This window comes from Pogona vitticeps, chromosome 1 (assembly GCF_051106095.1).
Source record: "Pogona vitticeps strain Pit_001003342236 chromosome 1, PviZW2.1, whole genome shotgun sequence".
In the NCBI taxonomy this organism is placed as follows: Eukaryota; Metazoa; Chordata; class Lepidosauria; order Squamata; family Agamidae; genus Pogona; species Pogona vitticeps.
In genome coordinates, this window is record NC_135783.1 from 280,631,775 (window position 1) to 280,644,452 (window position 12,678).

At 36.8% G+C, this 12,678-nt stretch overlaps 1 protein-coding gene across 8 annotated transcripts in view; it reads left to right on the forward strand.

The window, feature by feature from the left end:
* PPFIA1 (PPFI scaffold protein A1) overlaps positions 1-12,678 on the forward strand; it is an 87,404-nt gene that overhangs the window by 41,998 nt on the left and 32,728 nt on the right. For all 8 annotated transcript variants that reach the window (XM_020782854.3, XM_078383266.1, XM_078383270.1 and 5 more), the window contains exons 8-16: positions 1,790-1,936; positions 2,577-2,711; positions 3,524-3,607; positions 3,862-3,993; positions 4,506-4,568; positions 5,255-5,334; positions 5,447-5,588; positions 9,693-9,916; positions 11,415-11,649. In XM_020782854.3, coding sequence (XP_020638513.3) covers positions 1,790-1,936; positions 2,577-2,711; positions 3,524-3,607; positions 3,862-3,993; positions 4,506-4,568; positions 5,255-5,334; positions 5,447-5,588; positions 9,693-9,916; positions 11,415-11,649 — 1,242 coding nt within the window. The remainder of the gene's footprint in view (positions 1-1,789; positions 1,937-2,576; positions 2,712-3,523; positions 3,608-3,861; positions 3,994-4,505; positions 4,569-5,254; positions 5,335-5,446; positions 5,589-9,692; positions 9,917-11,414; positions 11,650-12,678) is intronic.

A 12,678-nucleotide genomic window follows, 5' to 3' on the forward strand; every position in this document is an offset into this window, starting at 1 on the left:
TACAAGGCTAGTGCCACAATTATACCCATGGAGACTGCAGTAACATGCCCTTGAAAATTGTTCAGAAAAATAATGCAGCCAGATAATTTTTGGTGTGGGTTACAGGGAGTATGTAGTGATGTGCAGAAAATGAAGATTTTCTGTTTTTTAAAAAGTCACTGTTTTGTAGGATTCATTCCTCCATTCATTAGATTGGGAGCCAGCGCTCCATAGAGCCAGGTTGGCAGTTCAGCATAGTAAACAGTCATTCTTATAATCTTAAAATATGACTAAGTCAAAACACAAACCAGTTGTGTTGTAGCTGCTATGAAATCAATGGCTGAAGTCATGTTGCAAAGCTTTACCTCCAAAACGGAATTAATGTCATCAGTAGTGGGAAAGTGTCACTGATTAAAGGCTTTCTTCAGTGATTTTCCGGTGCAGACAATTTGTGTACAATGTGACAAAGTCACATGTGCCCCAGAATCGCCAAAGGAAGCCTTTAATCAGCAGCAATTTCCTGCTGTTATTGCAGTCATTCCCACTGCACGGGCTCAACAAGATTCCAATTATTTTTCAGGTCATTTGCCCTAGAAAGTGTGTGCAAGAGTTCACATCTATTAGAGGGGGTGAAAAAGGATCCACAAATATGCATAATAATCCAAATAATCATAGACTTATGAATTCATCTTTTAGGAGTGCGGAGCAAATAAACACCAAAACAAAAAATTGTGGTGAATCTTGTTTCACTTTGAGTGAACACTTCTTTTTCTTGAGCTGTGGGTTGTTTGGTTTCTTTAAATAACTTTATGAGTCTCTAACCATTATATTACCCTGGCTCTCTAGTTATGACTGATAAATTTTTGGATTCAGAAAGTAGATATATTAAGCATCACTAGGAAGGGAGTAATTCTGAGAGAAGGTACTGTCTGAGCCTTAGTGGAGATTTCACCCATGTCTCTCCACTTTTAATTGGAACTCTGCATTTCAGTTCAAATTCTTATGGATACTTGAGATGTTAAAAATATTTGTTTAGTAAATATAAGTGAAATAAATGTACTTATGCATATTATATGTGGCATGGGAAGTTTTTTGGAAAATTCCAGTTCAGAATTATATGGAAAACGCACTTCACAAGGAGCATGCAGCTTCCTTGTTATGGCACCTCCACAGTTTGGAGGCATAGTGTGAAGTGCTGGATATGGACTGTGAAGCCTTGTGACTTGGAGCAAGGCTAGTAAAAAGCCCACATTCTGTTTTACAAGCCAGGGACAGTTTTGAGATCTTTGTAGGGAGGCTCTTCTTTCAGTGTTGCCACCATTGGTGGCATGCCTGAATAGTCTTCACCTTCTTGGTAGGTCTTACTAGAGTGGAGTTTCCTGTAGAGGAAAATGAGATTTGCTTCTTCCTTGTTCTGCTTCTGTTGGCAGGCAAAAATCTTGTTTATTTGAAAGGGCATTCATTATGCAAGTTGGGCTGCTTTGAATCATGCCTGAATGTGTTAGCAGTGGTTATGAACTTCATAGTTGTGTTTTTTGTTTTTATTTATTTGGGATTTTTTTATTTAAGATTTTGTTTTACGATGATCCTCCATAAACATCCGTTTGTGTAAAAATAGGGTATAAATTAAATGAATAAAATATTGCTTATGAATTAAAAGGAAGCTGCAGTCATTGCAAATGGAATTTTAAATGAGTATTGTAATAATTCTTTTATCTTTTTGTATCCAATTCTAAGATCGCCTATTAATACATTAATACATAAGAGCTGTGGATTATTTTTTTCTCTCTTGCTAATTTTCATCACTCAGGCAATGGCTCAGAAGGAAGATATGGAAGAGCGGATCACAACCCTTGAAAAACGCTACCTCGCTGCACAACGTGAAGCTACATCTGTGCATGACCTCAATGATAAACTTGAAAACGAAATTGCTAATAAAGATTCATTGTATCGACAGGTAGAAAATGCTGCTAAACAAAGCCTTAAAACTTTCTCAGTCTATGGTAATACCTTGTAATCTGTGGTTATGTATTGACTCCAATGAAAATCAACTCTATATTGACTTTTTTTCCTCAAGATCTTTGGATATAGATCATGATAGGTATAGCTTGGTCTACTGCAAGTTAACTTGCATTTCTGTATGTTACAGAGTAGACCAAATATTTATTTTGGAGATGATACAATTACAATTGTGTTGTAACTAATTTAAAGGTTTAGTACATATCTGACCATGATTAGAATGACAGCTTACAACATATGAACAGCATATTTTAAATTTTCAGATTGATCTCTAAATTTTGGTGACACACCATCTCTTCTCCCCGCCAATAGAAGTTGTTAATTTTTGGTGACACATCATCTCTCCCCCTGCCAATAGAAATTGTTAAGAGAAACAACTTCTAAACTTGAGGTTCAAATAACATGTGTGTGTGTATTTTACTCATGAAAATAATCTGCAGCATTGCATGTGAAATAACTTTCATAGTATCTAAAACTCATAAAACTGTTACCTGTGATTTCAACATTAATTTGTTCATAAGATCACTCATTTGTCCAGAAAAAATTATTGAAAGTGGCCCTTATATTCTTGCTTTTAGAGTGAAGATAAAAATAGGCAGTTACAGGAACGTCTGGAACTAGCTGAGCAGAAATTACAACAGACTCTAAGAAAAGCTGAGACTTTGCCAGAAGTGGAGGCTGAACTAGCTCAGAGAGTTGCAGCCCTTACTAAGGTAGGTCTGAATTTTGCAGTATTACTCTTAAGCTGAAAGCATTTGTTCTTAAAGATTCAGTTCTTCGTAGTATCCTGATTTTATTCCCTGTTCAACCAGCAAAAGGCCTGACATAGTATTGTATATTTATGCAGCACTATAGCTCTCTAACATAACTATTTGGATTTTTTATATTGTTTGGAACTTGCATGAACTACTCTCATGACAGCACTTGGGTATTATGAAATACTGCTAGTTAGTATTAAATTATATCCTCCAGCACTATTATGTCTTAATATTCTCAAATGGGTTCTTGGCTGCCTTTTTATTCCCTCCCCCGCCCCCCAGCACACACACCCCCTTCCTGTTCCTTACTTCCTTTTGTAGCCTAATTCCCTTCCGGGAATTCTGCAGCTACAGGTGCTAAAGTTTTGGAACTTACTTCCAGGATTTGGAAGGTAGAACTTACATAAAGGATGGTAATCCATATTTTTGCTTAATGCTGCTTGCTTAAAGAAAAATACTTCAAAAAGAGTGTGGAAAAGAATATAGAAAAAAAATTATTCTCTGTTCCTATAAGAGGAGTTAACAGAAAGTCTCCTTTTTTTCCTCCTTGAAATGTGCAGTCATCAAAGCTTGATGTCTTGGAGTGGACATGTTAGTTCTCATTTGATACATGAGTCCATCAGTGTGTTTTGCTGGAAATTGACAATAAACATCTTGTCACGTTGGAACAAAAACAGCAGTCTGCACAGAGCATTATATGCTTGTTTGCTAATAGCCTTTCCTGAAATTTTGGAATTGTAATTACACATCTAATTTTAAAATAACAGGCCGAAGAAAGACATGGTAACATTGAAGAACGATTGAGGCAGATGGAAGCACAACTGGAAGAGAAAAATCAGGAATTGCTAAGGGTATGTTAAACAGTGATGACTAATGTCTTATTCTACCCCCTCCCCCTGATTACCCGTCAACACAATTGCAAATTGAATGAAATGTTAGGTTAGCAGGAAGTAAAGTATTACATTGCATGTGAAGTTAAACTGCCTATAACTGAATTTAGCTTTTGGGAGAATCTTTTTCCACATGTTAAGTGTTGGGAAAGTAATTCTTCTGCTAGCATATTGATATTTCTCACTGTGTCTCCCCTGCCTGACTCAAAATTTAGGCTCGACAAAGAGAGAAGATGAATGAAGAGCATAATAAACGTTTATCTGAAACCGTTGATAAACTTTTGTCTGAATCAAATGAAAGACTACAGCTTCATCTTAAAGAAAGAATGGCGGCCTTGGAAGAAAAAGTAATTATGAATGTTTTGATAGTTGCTTGAAATACAAAAGCAGATTTAGTAATACTTTTTACACATTTATTGACTCATATTTTAATTGACATTTACCCAACTCTTCATGAAGAGAGAACTATTAGGAAAGCAATAAATGGTGAATATATATAGTGTACAGAAGTGCTGTTATATTCAACAGTGGATTGTGTTTGGTTATTTTGGATTCTCCCTTTCATAGACATATATTTCTGTTACTTATCTAATATACTTCATATTCCATTGGTGTATACCACTCTGGGATCAAGTGATGAATAGACAAATTACTTGGTCATGCTTAAAAATACAGAAAGTTTAAGTAAAGTGGATATTCTAGCTAGAACTGAAAAGACAAACATTGGATAAATGTAAAGGAAGTAACTTTTGTGAGAATGTAGCTGATGTTTATAACTTGCAGTAATGTTTCAGAATTAAAGATGTTAAGGACTAGTGGTGTGCCTTACTAATGAACTGAACTGAATTCTTTTTTTAAGAATGCTCTTCTTCATGAAGTTGAACATGCTAAGAAACAAGTAGAGGAATTTCAGAATGAAAAGGTATCTGCGGAAAAAGAAATGTACTGTTTTGTTCTATGCCACATTTGTCTTGTAAATTATACATTCAGATGTGAGAAGTATTTTATTTTATTTTTGTAATTTGAATAATTATTACTGTTGTTGTTTTTTTAAAAAGCATGCTTTGAACATTTTTCTTCTTCTGTTATGAGCAATTAGTTGAAAAGGTTTTTCTTATTTTATGTTCAAAGACTTACTATGCCACAGAGTTTTACACCATCCATGTTGCAGCACTCCAGAGTGATAAATGAAAAATCATGTTTTTGCTTGTGTGTGTGTGTGTGTGTGTGTGTGTTTGTTTTTTGCTTTTAAATGTAATCATTCCCAGAAAGCATGCATTTTTTCTTTACTATAAAGCTACCAATGCTGTTGAGAATGGAGATTAACTGCCAGTTTCTTTTTAAAAAATGCAACAAGCCCATTGAAATAGGATACTAAATTATACAGAATCATTTTAAAACTAATAAGCAGGTGAAAATTATTCAGTGGAGCCAATTGTGTTTTTAAATGTTTGTTCATGTGGGTTATCAGAACATGGAATTTAAAACTGTAAATTTTTTTAAAACTCATCAGATAGGTATAGTTATGTTCAGAAAAGCATGAAATAGTAAAATGAATTTATTTGAAATTGTTGTCTTTTTTTTTTTTTTTTTTTTTTTGCTTTGTAGGATCAGCTGGTACTAAATATTGAAGCACTGAGGACTGAAAATGATCAGATGAGGATCAGGGGCCCTTCTCTTCATCATAGGTATGTAAGTCATTAATGGTGGTTTTGTGCTCAGTTATAGAGTAGTACTTAGTAGCATTGTCTCAATAATAAGACTGTCTTTTACTAAATATGGTGTTTGCTCTTATTTCAGTCGATCGCACATGGGTAGTGTACCAGATTTTGGATATCCACGGGCAACTATGGCTGACAGTCAGACTGATTCTTATTCCACCTCAGTTTTAAGACGTCCACAGAAAGGACGTTTAGCAGCTCTCCGGGATGAACCTTCAAAGGTAAGAGAACATTTTAAAAATCTGTCAGAGAAGCATGCTATAAAACTCTTCTTTTTAGGTTCTGTCTTAAAATGCAATGTTGAACATGTTCTTTGCATTATCAAAACACTCTTAGTATTGTATCTTATAAAAGTAATGTTTTCTAGAGTACTTCTTTTATTTCCCTCTTTAAAATGTGTGTATTTTTCAGCTTGTAACTTGGAACAGTGCTATATGGAACTGTTTGATCTCTGAAACATTTTAAATCGGGGATGTACATTTAGGTGTGGAAATATTCAGAATTCACCAATAAATTAAAAAGTAAAGGCTAGATTTCTGCTTTCTAGGAGAAGAAATAAAGGCGAAATGTATTTATCAGACATCCTAGATTGATTTCTTGGGGTAATAAACTTAAAGATACTGTGGCACCAAGGGTATTGGGGACAGAGAATTCAGTGTCTCATGATTGCCATGGGCTTCCCAAGAGAGCAAGACCTGTACATGATGAGAAATCAGAAGATGTTTTTCAAGGGTTCTTTCCAATTGAAAAGTAGGCATAGCTACAGTTAGTAAAGAAGATCCATCTAACACTTAGAGGTCACACAGAACAGGAAGAAACTAGCAATGTAAATAGCACCCCCAAAGAATAGTAGCAGCAGTTACATTCTAGAGTTAAAGTCCCTGAGCCCTGCAACAAAGGGCAAGCTTTCTGGGAAACTGGCAGGGGCCAGAGGCAGTTACCTGAAAGGAAGTACATGGCAGAGGCAAAAGTGGACATGCAGGAGCCCTATTAGCTAAAAGATATTGATCCCTTGTCTTACTGGGCTGAGGAGGAGTCTGGGGAGGTCTGGCCAGGGTGGCAATGTGACTGCTGTCTTGCCCACCAACTAGTGTGCCCAGTGACAGAATGTTCTCTCAGATAGGAAACATTGAACATTGTCAGTCCATATCATTCACATCTGGAAACTGGATCTGTAGAAAAACTTACCATATTTTTCCATGTATAAGACAATACTTTTCTCTAAAATATTTAGATTAAAAATTTAGGATCATATTATACACAGAAGTAAGGAGAGAGGTGGAGGAGGAAAGCACTTTCTTGCAAGGTAAGTGGAGAGGGGAAAGCAGGAGTCATCAAAGTGCTTTGATTCCTGCTTTCCCCCTCCACTTTCTAGCAAAGAAAGTGCTTTCTCCACTTTCTTCTGAAGAAAGTGGAGGGGGAAAGCAGGAATTGTTTTGATGAATTGCTTTGATGATTCCTGCTTTCCCCCTCCACTTTCTTCCAAAGAAAGTAGAAGGGGAAAGCACTTTCTTCGCAAGAGAGTGGAGGGAATGCAGGATTCAAAGCACTTTGATCCCTGTCTTCCCTCTCTACTTTCTTGTGAAGAAAGAAACTCTGGGTTAGAAAAGTGAAGGGGGTGTTTTATACGTGGGGGCGTATTATACATGGAAAAATATGGTATTTTTCTTAAGATCAACCCACTATTTCTGAAGTGCCCTTTAAGAGACTTCTCACAGACCAGGCATGCCATGCTTCATTCTATTGCCCCATCCTTCTGCCTCTTTCATTCTTCCAATTGCTACTCCAAGTTTGTGCTCGCTCACGGCACTGTGCTGTGCCTCATGCTGTTGGCATGGTTCCCACCTACCATGGGCTATTTGCCTGCCAGTGCTGCCCAGGGTATTTACCCACTCCTGATGCAATCTGTTCTTTGCTTCCCCAATGCTGCTGACATTTCCACAGTTCAGGGTTTGATAAAATGTCCGTTACATTCCTAGGTGCTGTAGTCTTTTTGTTTGGCACAATCACTGGAAATGTATAAGAGGACACAAGGAAATCCTTTAAAAATGTTTTGCCTGTCTATGATTTTTAAAGAGGGAAATAATGACTGTATTGCATTCCTAATGATTGTAATGGAGTTATAGATATCTGAAAATTTTGAAGTTTTAAAATTCTGAATTCCAAATCCGTGTTTTGATACTAGTGCACATTCCTCTATTTTATTATGATAGTCTTAGATCTACTATTTTGCATTGGGGTTCCTTGATATACATGAACTATATAGAATTGAGCCTTCATCTTTAATCCCTATATGGAAATAAGATTTGTATCTATTTTTTGAAGAAAGAGTGGCTTGGATACTTATATCTAGCACCCAGACTTGGATTGAGGTTCTGTGTGCCATCTCTAAACAGGTGGAGCTGTTCACCTTGACACTATTAGTCAACTCTAGGTAAGGAGATTGAATGTAGAATGCCACCCACCTGCACAGTTGATCACTAAGATTGTGGCAGCTGATATTTGGGTACATGCACATGGATGGGGATTGGATCCAGAGTTGCTGTGTTCTAAATCAACTTGCTCATTCTGTTCATGGAAGAGACTCAAGTAATGAAATGGAAGCTCCTTCCTGGAGGAGAGAGGGCAAGTGTTTTAGGCAGATTTCTCTCTCTCTCTCTCTCCCTCCAGCAGCTTCCTTTCATCCCATGTCCATTGTTTCAAAAGGTCCCAACTCGCTGAGAGTTCCTGTAGCTCCTGTAGCACAGGAGGCTACAGTGGATGTGGCGAATACAAAAGCAGACTCCCTTGTGAGCCCACAAGTTTTGTTCACAGAAAGCAGCAAACTAAATGTTTGGCAAATCCTCCCTTGCTGTTAAGTATCTGCATGCTGATGCACGTGGCTCATTCACACTTGCTCAGCATTTCTTGCTAGAACAAGTGGCTGAACCAGAAACACTTTGCTTGGCATGTAATCTGAATTTAGAATTATGGCTTTTTCAACCCTTTATAAAACAGGAATTGTAAACTGGGCCATCTTCTTGTTTGTAAAGAAAGCAGAAAGACAGGATCCTGATTTCTTAGCAGTGATTTATTTAGCTATTCATGCTAGTATAAGAAACCAAGCAGGAGCATATGGATTGCATACAGGCAGCACAGATTTTATTTGCAATAAGATAGGATTCTTCATCTGGTGCAGTGTACATGGTCTTTATGGAATAGGCCTTTTCCATTTGTAACCCTTATGCAGGCATTAAAAAAAAACTACACTAATTATTTTCTCTCATGGAAATGCCAGTGTATTGAATGCTAGTGGTTTGGGTATGGATAGGAGAAGATTAGGGCTGTTGGGTCTTGCATTTTCTCAGTCCACTGAGAATTCTGATGTCTGGTTTTTGTGGGTTTTTTGGGCTTCTTGGCCGTGTTCTGAAGGTGGTTCTTCCTAACGTTTCGCCAGTCTCTGTGGCCGGCATCTTCAGAGGACAGCAAACTGACAGTTTGCTGTCCTCTGAAGATGCCGGCCACAGAGACTGGCGAAACGTTAGGAAGAACCACCTTCAGAACACGGCCAAGAAGCCCGAAAAACCCACAACAACCATTAGATCCCGGCCGTGAAAGCCTTCGCGAATACAATTCTGATGTCCCTTGAATGAGGCCAGCCTGCTGAAACAATCAGGGTATTCCATATCTCTTTCTTGAAATAGCTCACTGAAAAACTGCAGGACATTCTTTTTTGCCCAATACTTTGCATTGTCAAGGCCAAGAAAGTATCTCAGTAGCAAAACTGATAAATAGCAATGGCAGTATCAACAGTAACAGCATGCAATATAAGTTTTTTAATCCCAAATGTTTTTTGCCTGCAAAAAAAATCCATCTTTTCGGCAAGTGACTGGAGCTTGAGGATATTATTTAGAAGTCTTGAAGAGACAATGTCATAAAACAACTGCTTTGTAGACCTAGTTCTATATTAATTCTGGGACAAAATATACTAAAATGTCCTATATGTGTGCATGAGAGTTAAAAATAACAGAAACAATACTTTTTTTTAAAAACACTTGTTTGAAACTTACCAAAATAGCACATAAGGGACTGATCTTTTATTGGTCTTTTATACTGTGGAATCCATATAGTGTCATATCTTGATTTCTGATCTTATGTTTCTTTGTAGAATACATTAGGTTCTTGTAAATATAATATTATAACTTTTTGCTTTGGTTTTATTGCATTTTAAATATTGCTGTCTTGATGGACTACTACAGCATGTAAGTGGGGTCATATTGACTTAATTTTCTGGATCTTTATTTAAGAATTCTCTACAATTAAGACTGATCATATATGTTAAATAGGTTCAAACTCTTAATGAGCAAGACTGGGAGCGTGCTCAGCAAGCAAGTGTCTTGGCAAATGTTGCACAAGCATTTGAGAGTGATGCTGATCTCTCAGATGGTGAGGATGACAGAGAAACCATTTTCAGCTCCGTTGACTTGTTGTCACCTAGTGGTCAAGCAGATGCCCAGACATTAGCCATGATGCTTCAAGAACAGCTAGATGCCATCAACAAAGAAATTAGGTACAGCTTTACAGATCATACATTTTATTATTAACTTGCAGTTTTATGTTTTGAATTCTTATTTACTTGTTCTTTCTTTTGACTACATTAGCATTTAATTTCTGAAGTTACAATAGACATACCTTTAATTTGCACTAATTAGACACATCACCAGACATACACTTGGATACACTTAAAGGAATATGCAGATGAATTCGCTGCTGTTTCATATTGAAAATTCAATTTCAGATGTACCATAGACGTACATGTCTAGAGCTGCCTTTGAAGTTACTGTGTGTTGGTCTTACGCAGTAATTAGGACAAAGTCAGAAAATCTAGAAGCACTATTTACAGGTTTTTTTCTTCGAGTGATTTATCAGAGTGTTTCAAAAAGAGGTGCAGATTTTTTTGCTCATTGATCATCTCTGAAGTCTTACCTTTACATGTTAGTTATGTTACATAGTTAAGTCAGACTGGCTACATACTCTTGTTAATATTGTTACAGTTGAATATCAGTTGCTGTGGAACCTGATCTTCAGTTGCGCGCGCGCACACACACACACACACACACACACACACACACACACACACACACACACACACACACACACACACACACACACACACACACACACACACACACACACACACACACACACACACACACACACACAGAGTAACCAGGTGCCCACACACACACTGTGACCAGGTGCAAATACAACTATTATTGCCTTGAAGAAAACTTACAGTTTCCTCTGTGGAGTCCCAATAGTAATATAAAATACTGTTATGTGTTTTATCGTAGTTTTATCATGAAGATTGATAAAAACACACTTGAATAGTTACTACAGCTTAATTATCTTATACAACATTCCTTTTCTGATGCATATTTTCAATGATGCTTCCTTATACTATTTATTTTTCAAACAAGGCTTTTACTATGTGGTTATACTGTCTCATCTGTGAAAATTTACAGTTGATCTGGACAGTGCTGTATTCGGTTTACAGCCCCACCATGTTAACCTGTTGCTTTTCTTCCTTTTGTTTTAAAAGAGAAGATCTGGCGAAGGAACAAAAAGACAGATGCCTGAAAACTAATCTCTATTTTAAACTCTTTTTAAAATAACTTGACTGTACTTTTTTCCTTTCTGAACAATTTTAAATCATTGATCCTTCCTTGAAAATTTTGACTCTGTATTCTCTTTTTCATTCCTGCTCCACTGCTAAGCAGGGCCCCATAGGAGCCTTAAATTAATCTCATTGTCATGTTATTTTGTATATATTGAAATGAACCATTTGTAAGAATACATTTCAAAATCTGTATTTCTGATTCATGTTCTTACATTTTTGTTCCATTTGGATTTAAAGAATCAATTATCCTCCCAAATGTATAGTTGAGCATTCTGTACAACTTTTTATATAGGTCCACTACTCTGCTTCATTGTCTTGGTTCTTTGCTTGTGGCCATGTTTTGTAGTCAGTGCACTTGGACAAATGAATTTTATTCTTAATTGTTTAGGCTGATACAAGAAGAAAAGGAGAACACTGAACAGCGAGCAGAAGAAATTGAAAGCCGTGTGGGTAGTGGGAGTTTGGACAGTCTTGGCCGATTTAGGTCAATGAGCTCTATTCCTCCTCCTTTTTCTGGTGGCACTCTTTCTGGCACTTCCCCACCTGGCAGTGGCCGCTCTACCCCCCGCCGAATACCACACAGTCCTGCTCGGGAAGTAGATAGACTAGGCATTATGACACTAGTAAGTATCTTCTTTTTCTTTCTTTCCCCCCAAATAGACTTCTAGTTAGCTCTTCATTTAGTCAGGATTTTTAAGCCTTTATCTACACAAACCTGTGCTTCTATTTTAGCTGTGATTTAAACAAAGAAGTGTCTTAATTAAAATTCCCTGCTTTTTAAGGACCAGAAAGCTAGAATTACCAGCTAGGGGACAAACCATAATAATTATTTACAAAAAAAAAACACTTTGAAATTAATTAAAAGCTGTTAGAAAATGTCTTTTTCTGAAGTACGTGGTCATATTTTCCTGGTTTGGATGAAATGGGGAAATGGTTAAATAGGGATTCCTGGTTTAATCAGAGCTTGAGTAAAGGGCTTCGAATGACGAAGATTCCTGTTTGAACAAGAGGCTTGCACATATATCAGTAGAATAAGCTAAGGTATAATAATTTGAACGGGATTCCTGTGCACTTGGTCCTGAAGCATACCTTATTTGTGTTCTGAAAGAGCAAATTAGGGCTTATGAAGTAGTTCACTTACTTTCACAATTCCAGTAATTTTTTTTGAGTGGTATGTTGCAAATTTCTCAGTCTTTCAGCATAATTACTCATCATTAGCAAGCCTTTCAGTGTAAGAGTATAAAATATGTTTCAATAATTAGTCCCCAAAGAGCTAAATGTCCCTTTTTCATGTTGAAAAAAATCATACGTTTATAGAAATGCTTAGTTAGCAACAGCAATAAAAGTCAAAAGTGTTTTTATCATGACTGTCATACATGTATGCATGATACATTAGAGGACTTTATTCCAATCTAACTCCTTATTCATGGCTAAGAAATTTCCACCATTGCTTTTATGTCAGCATTACTTTTATATCACCACTAAATGCTGGTTCCCAAAGTTAATTATGTTCAAATAGCATTGCAGCAAGCCTACCATACATTTTTAGAATGGAACTGTGTTTTGACTTGAGCAGGTTTTAGTGGACAAGTTTACTGGGAAATATATCTTACCTTTTGCAGAGAATGTTAAGCTGCTAAAATCTTTTCCAT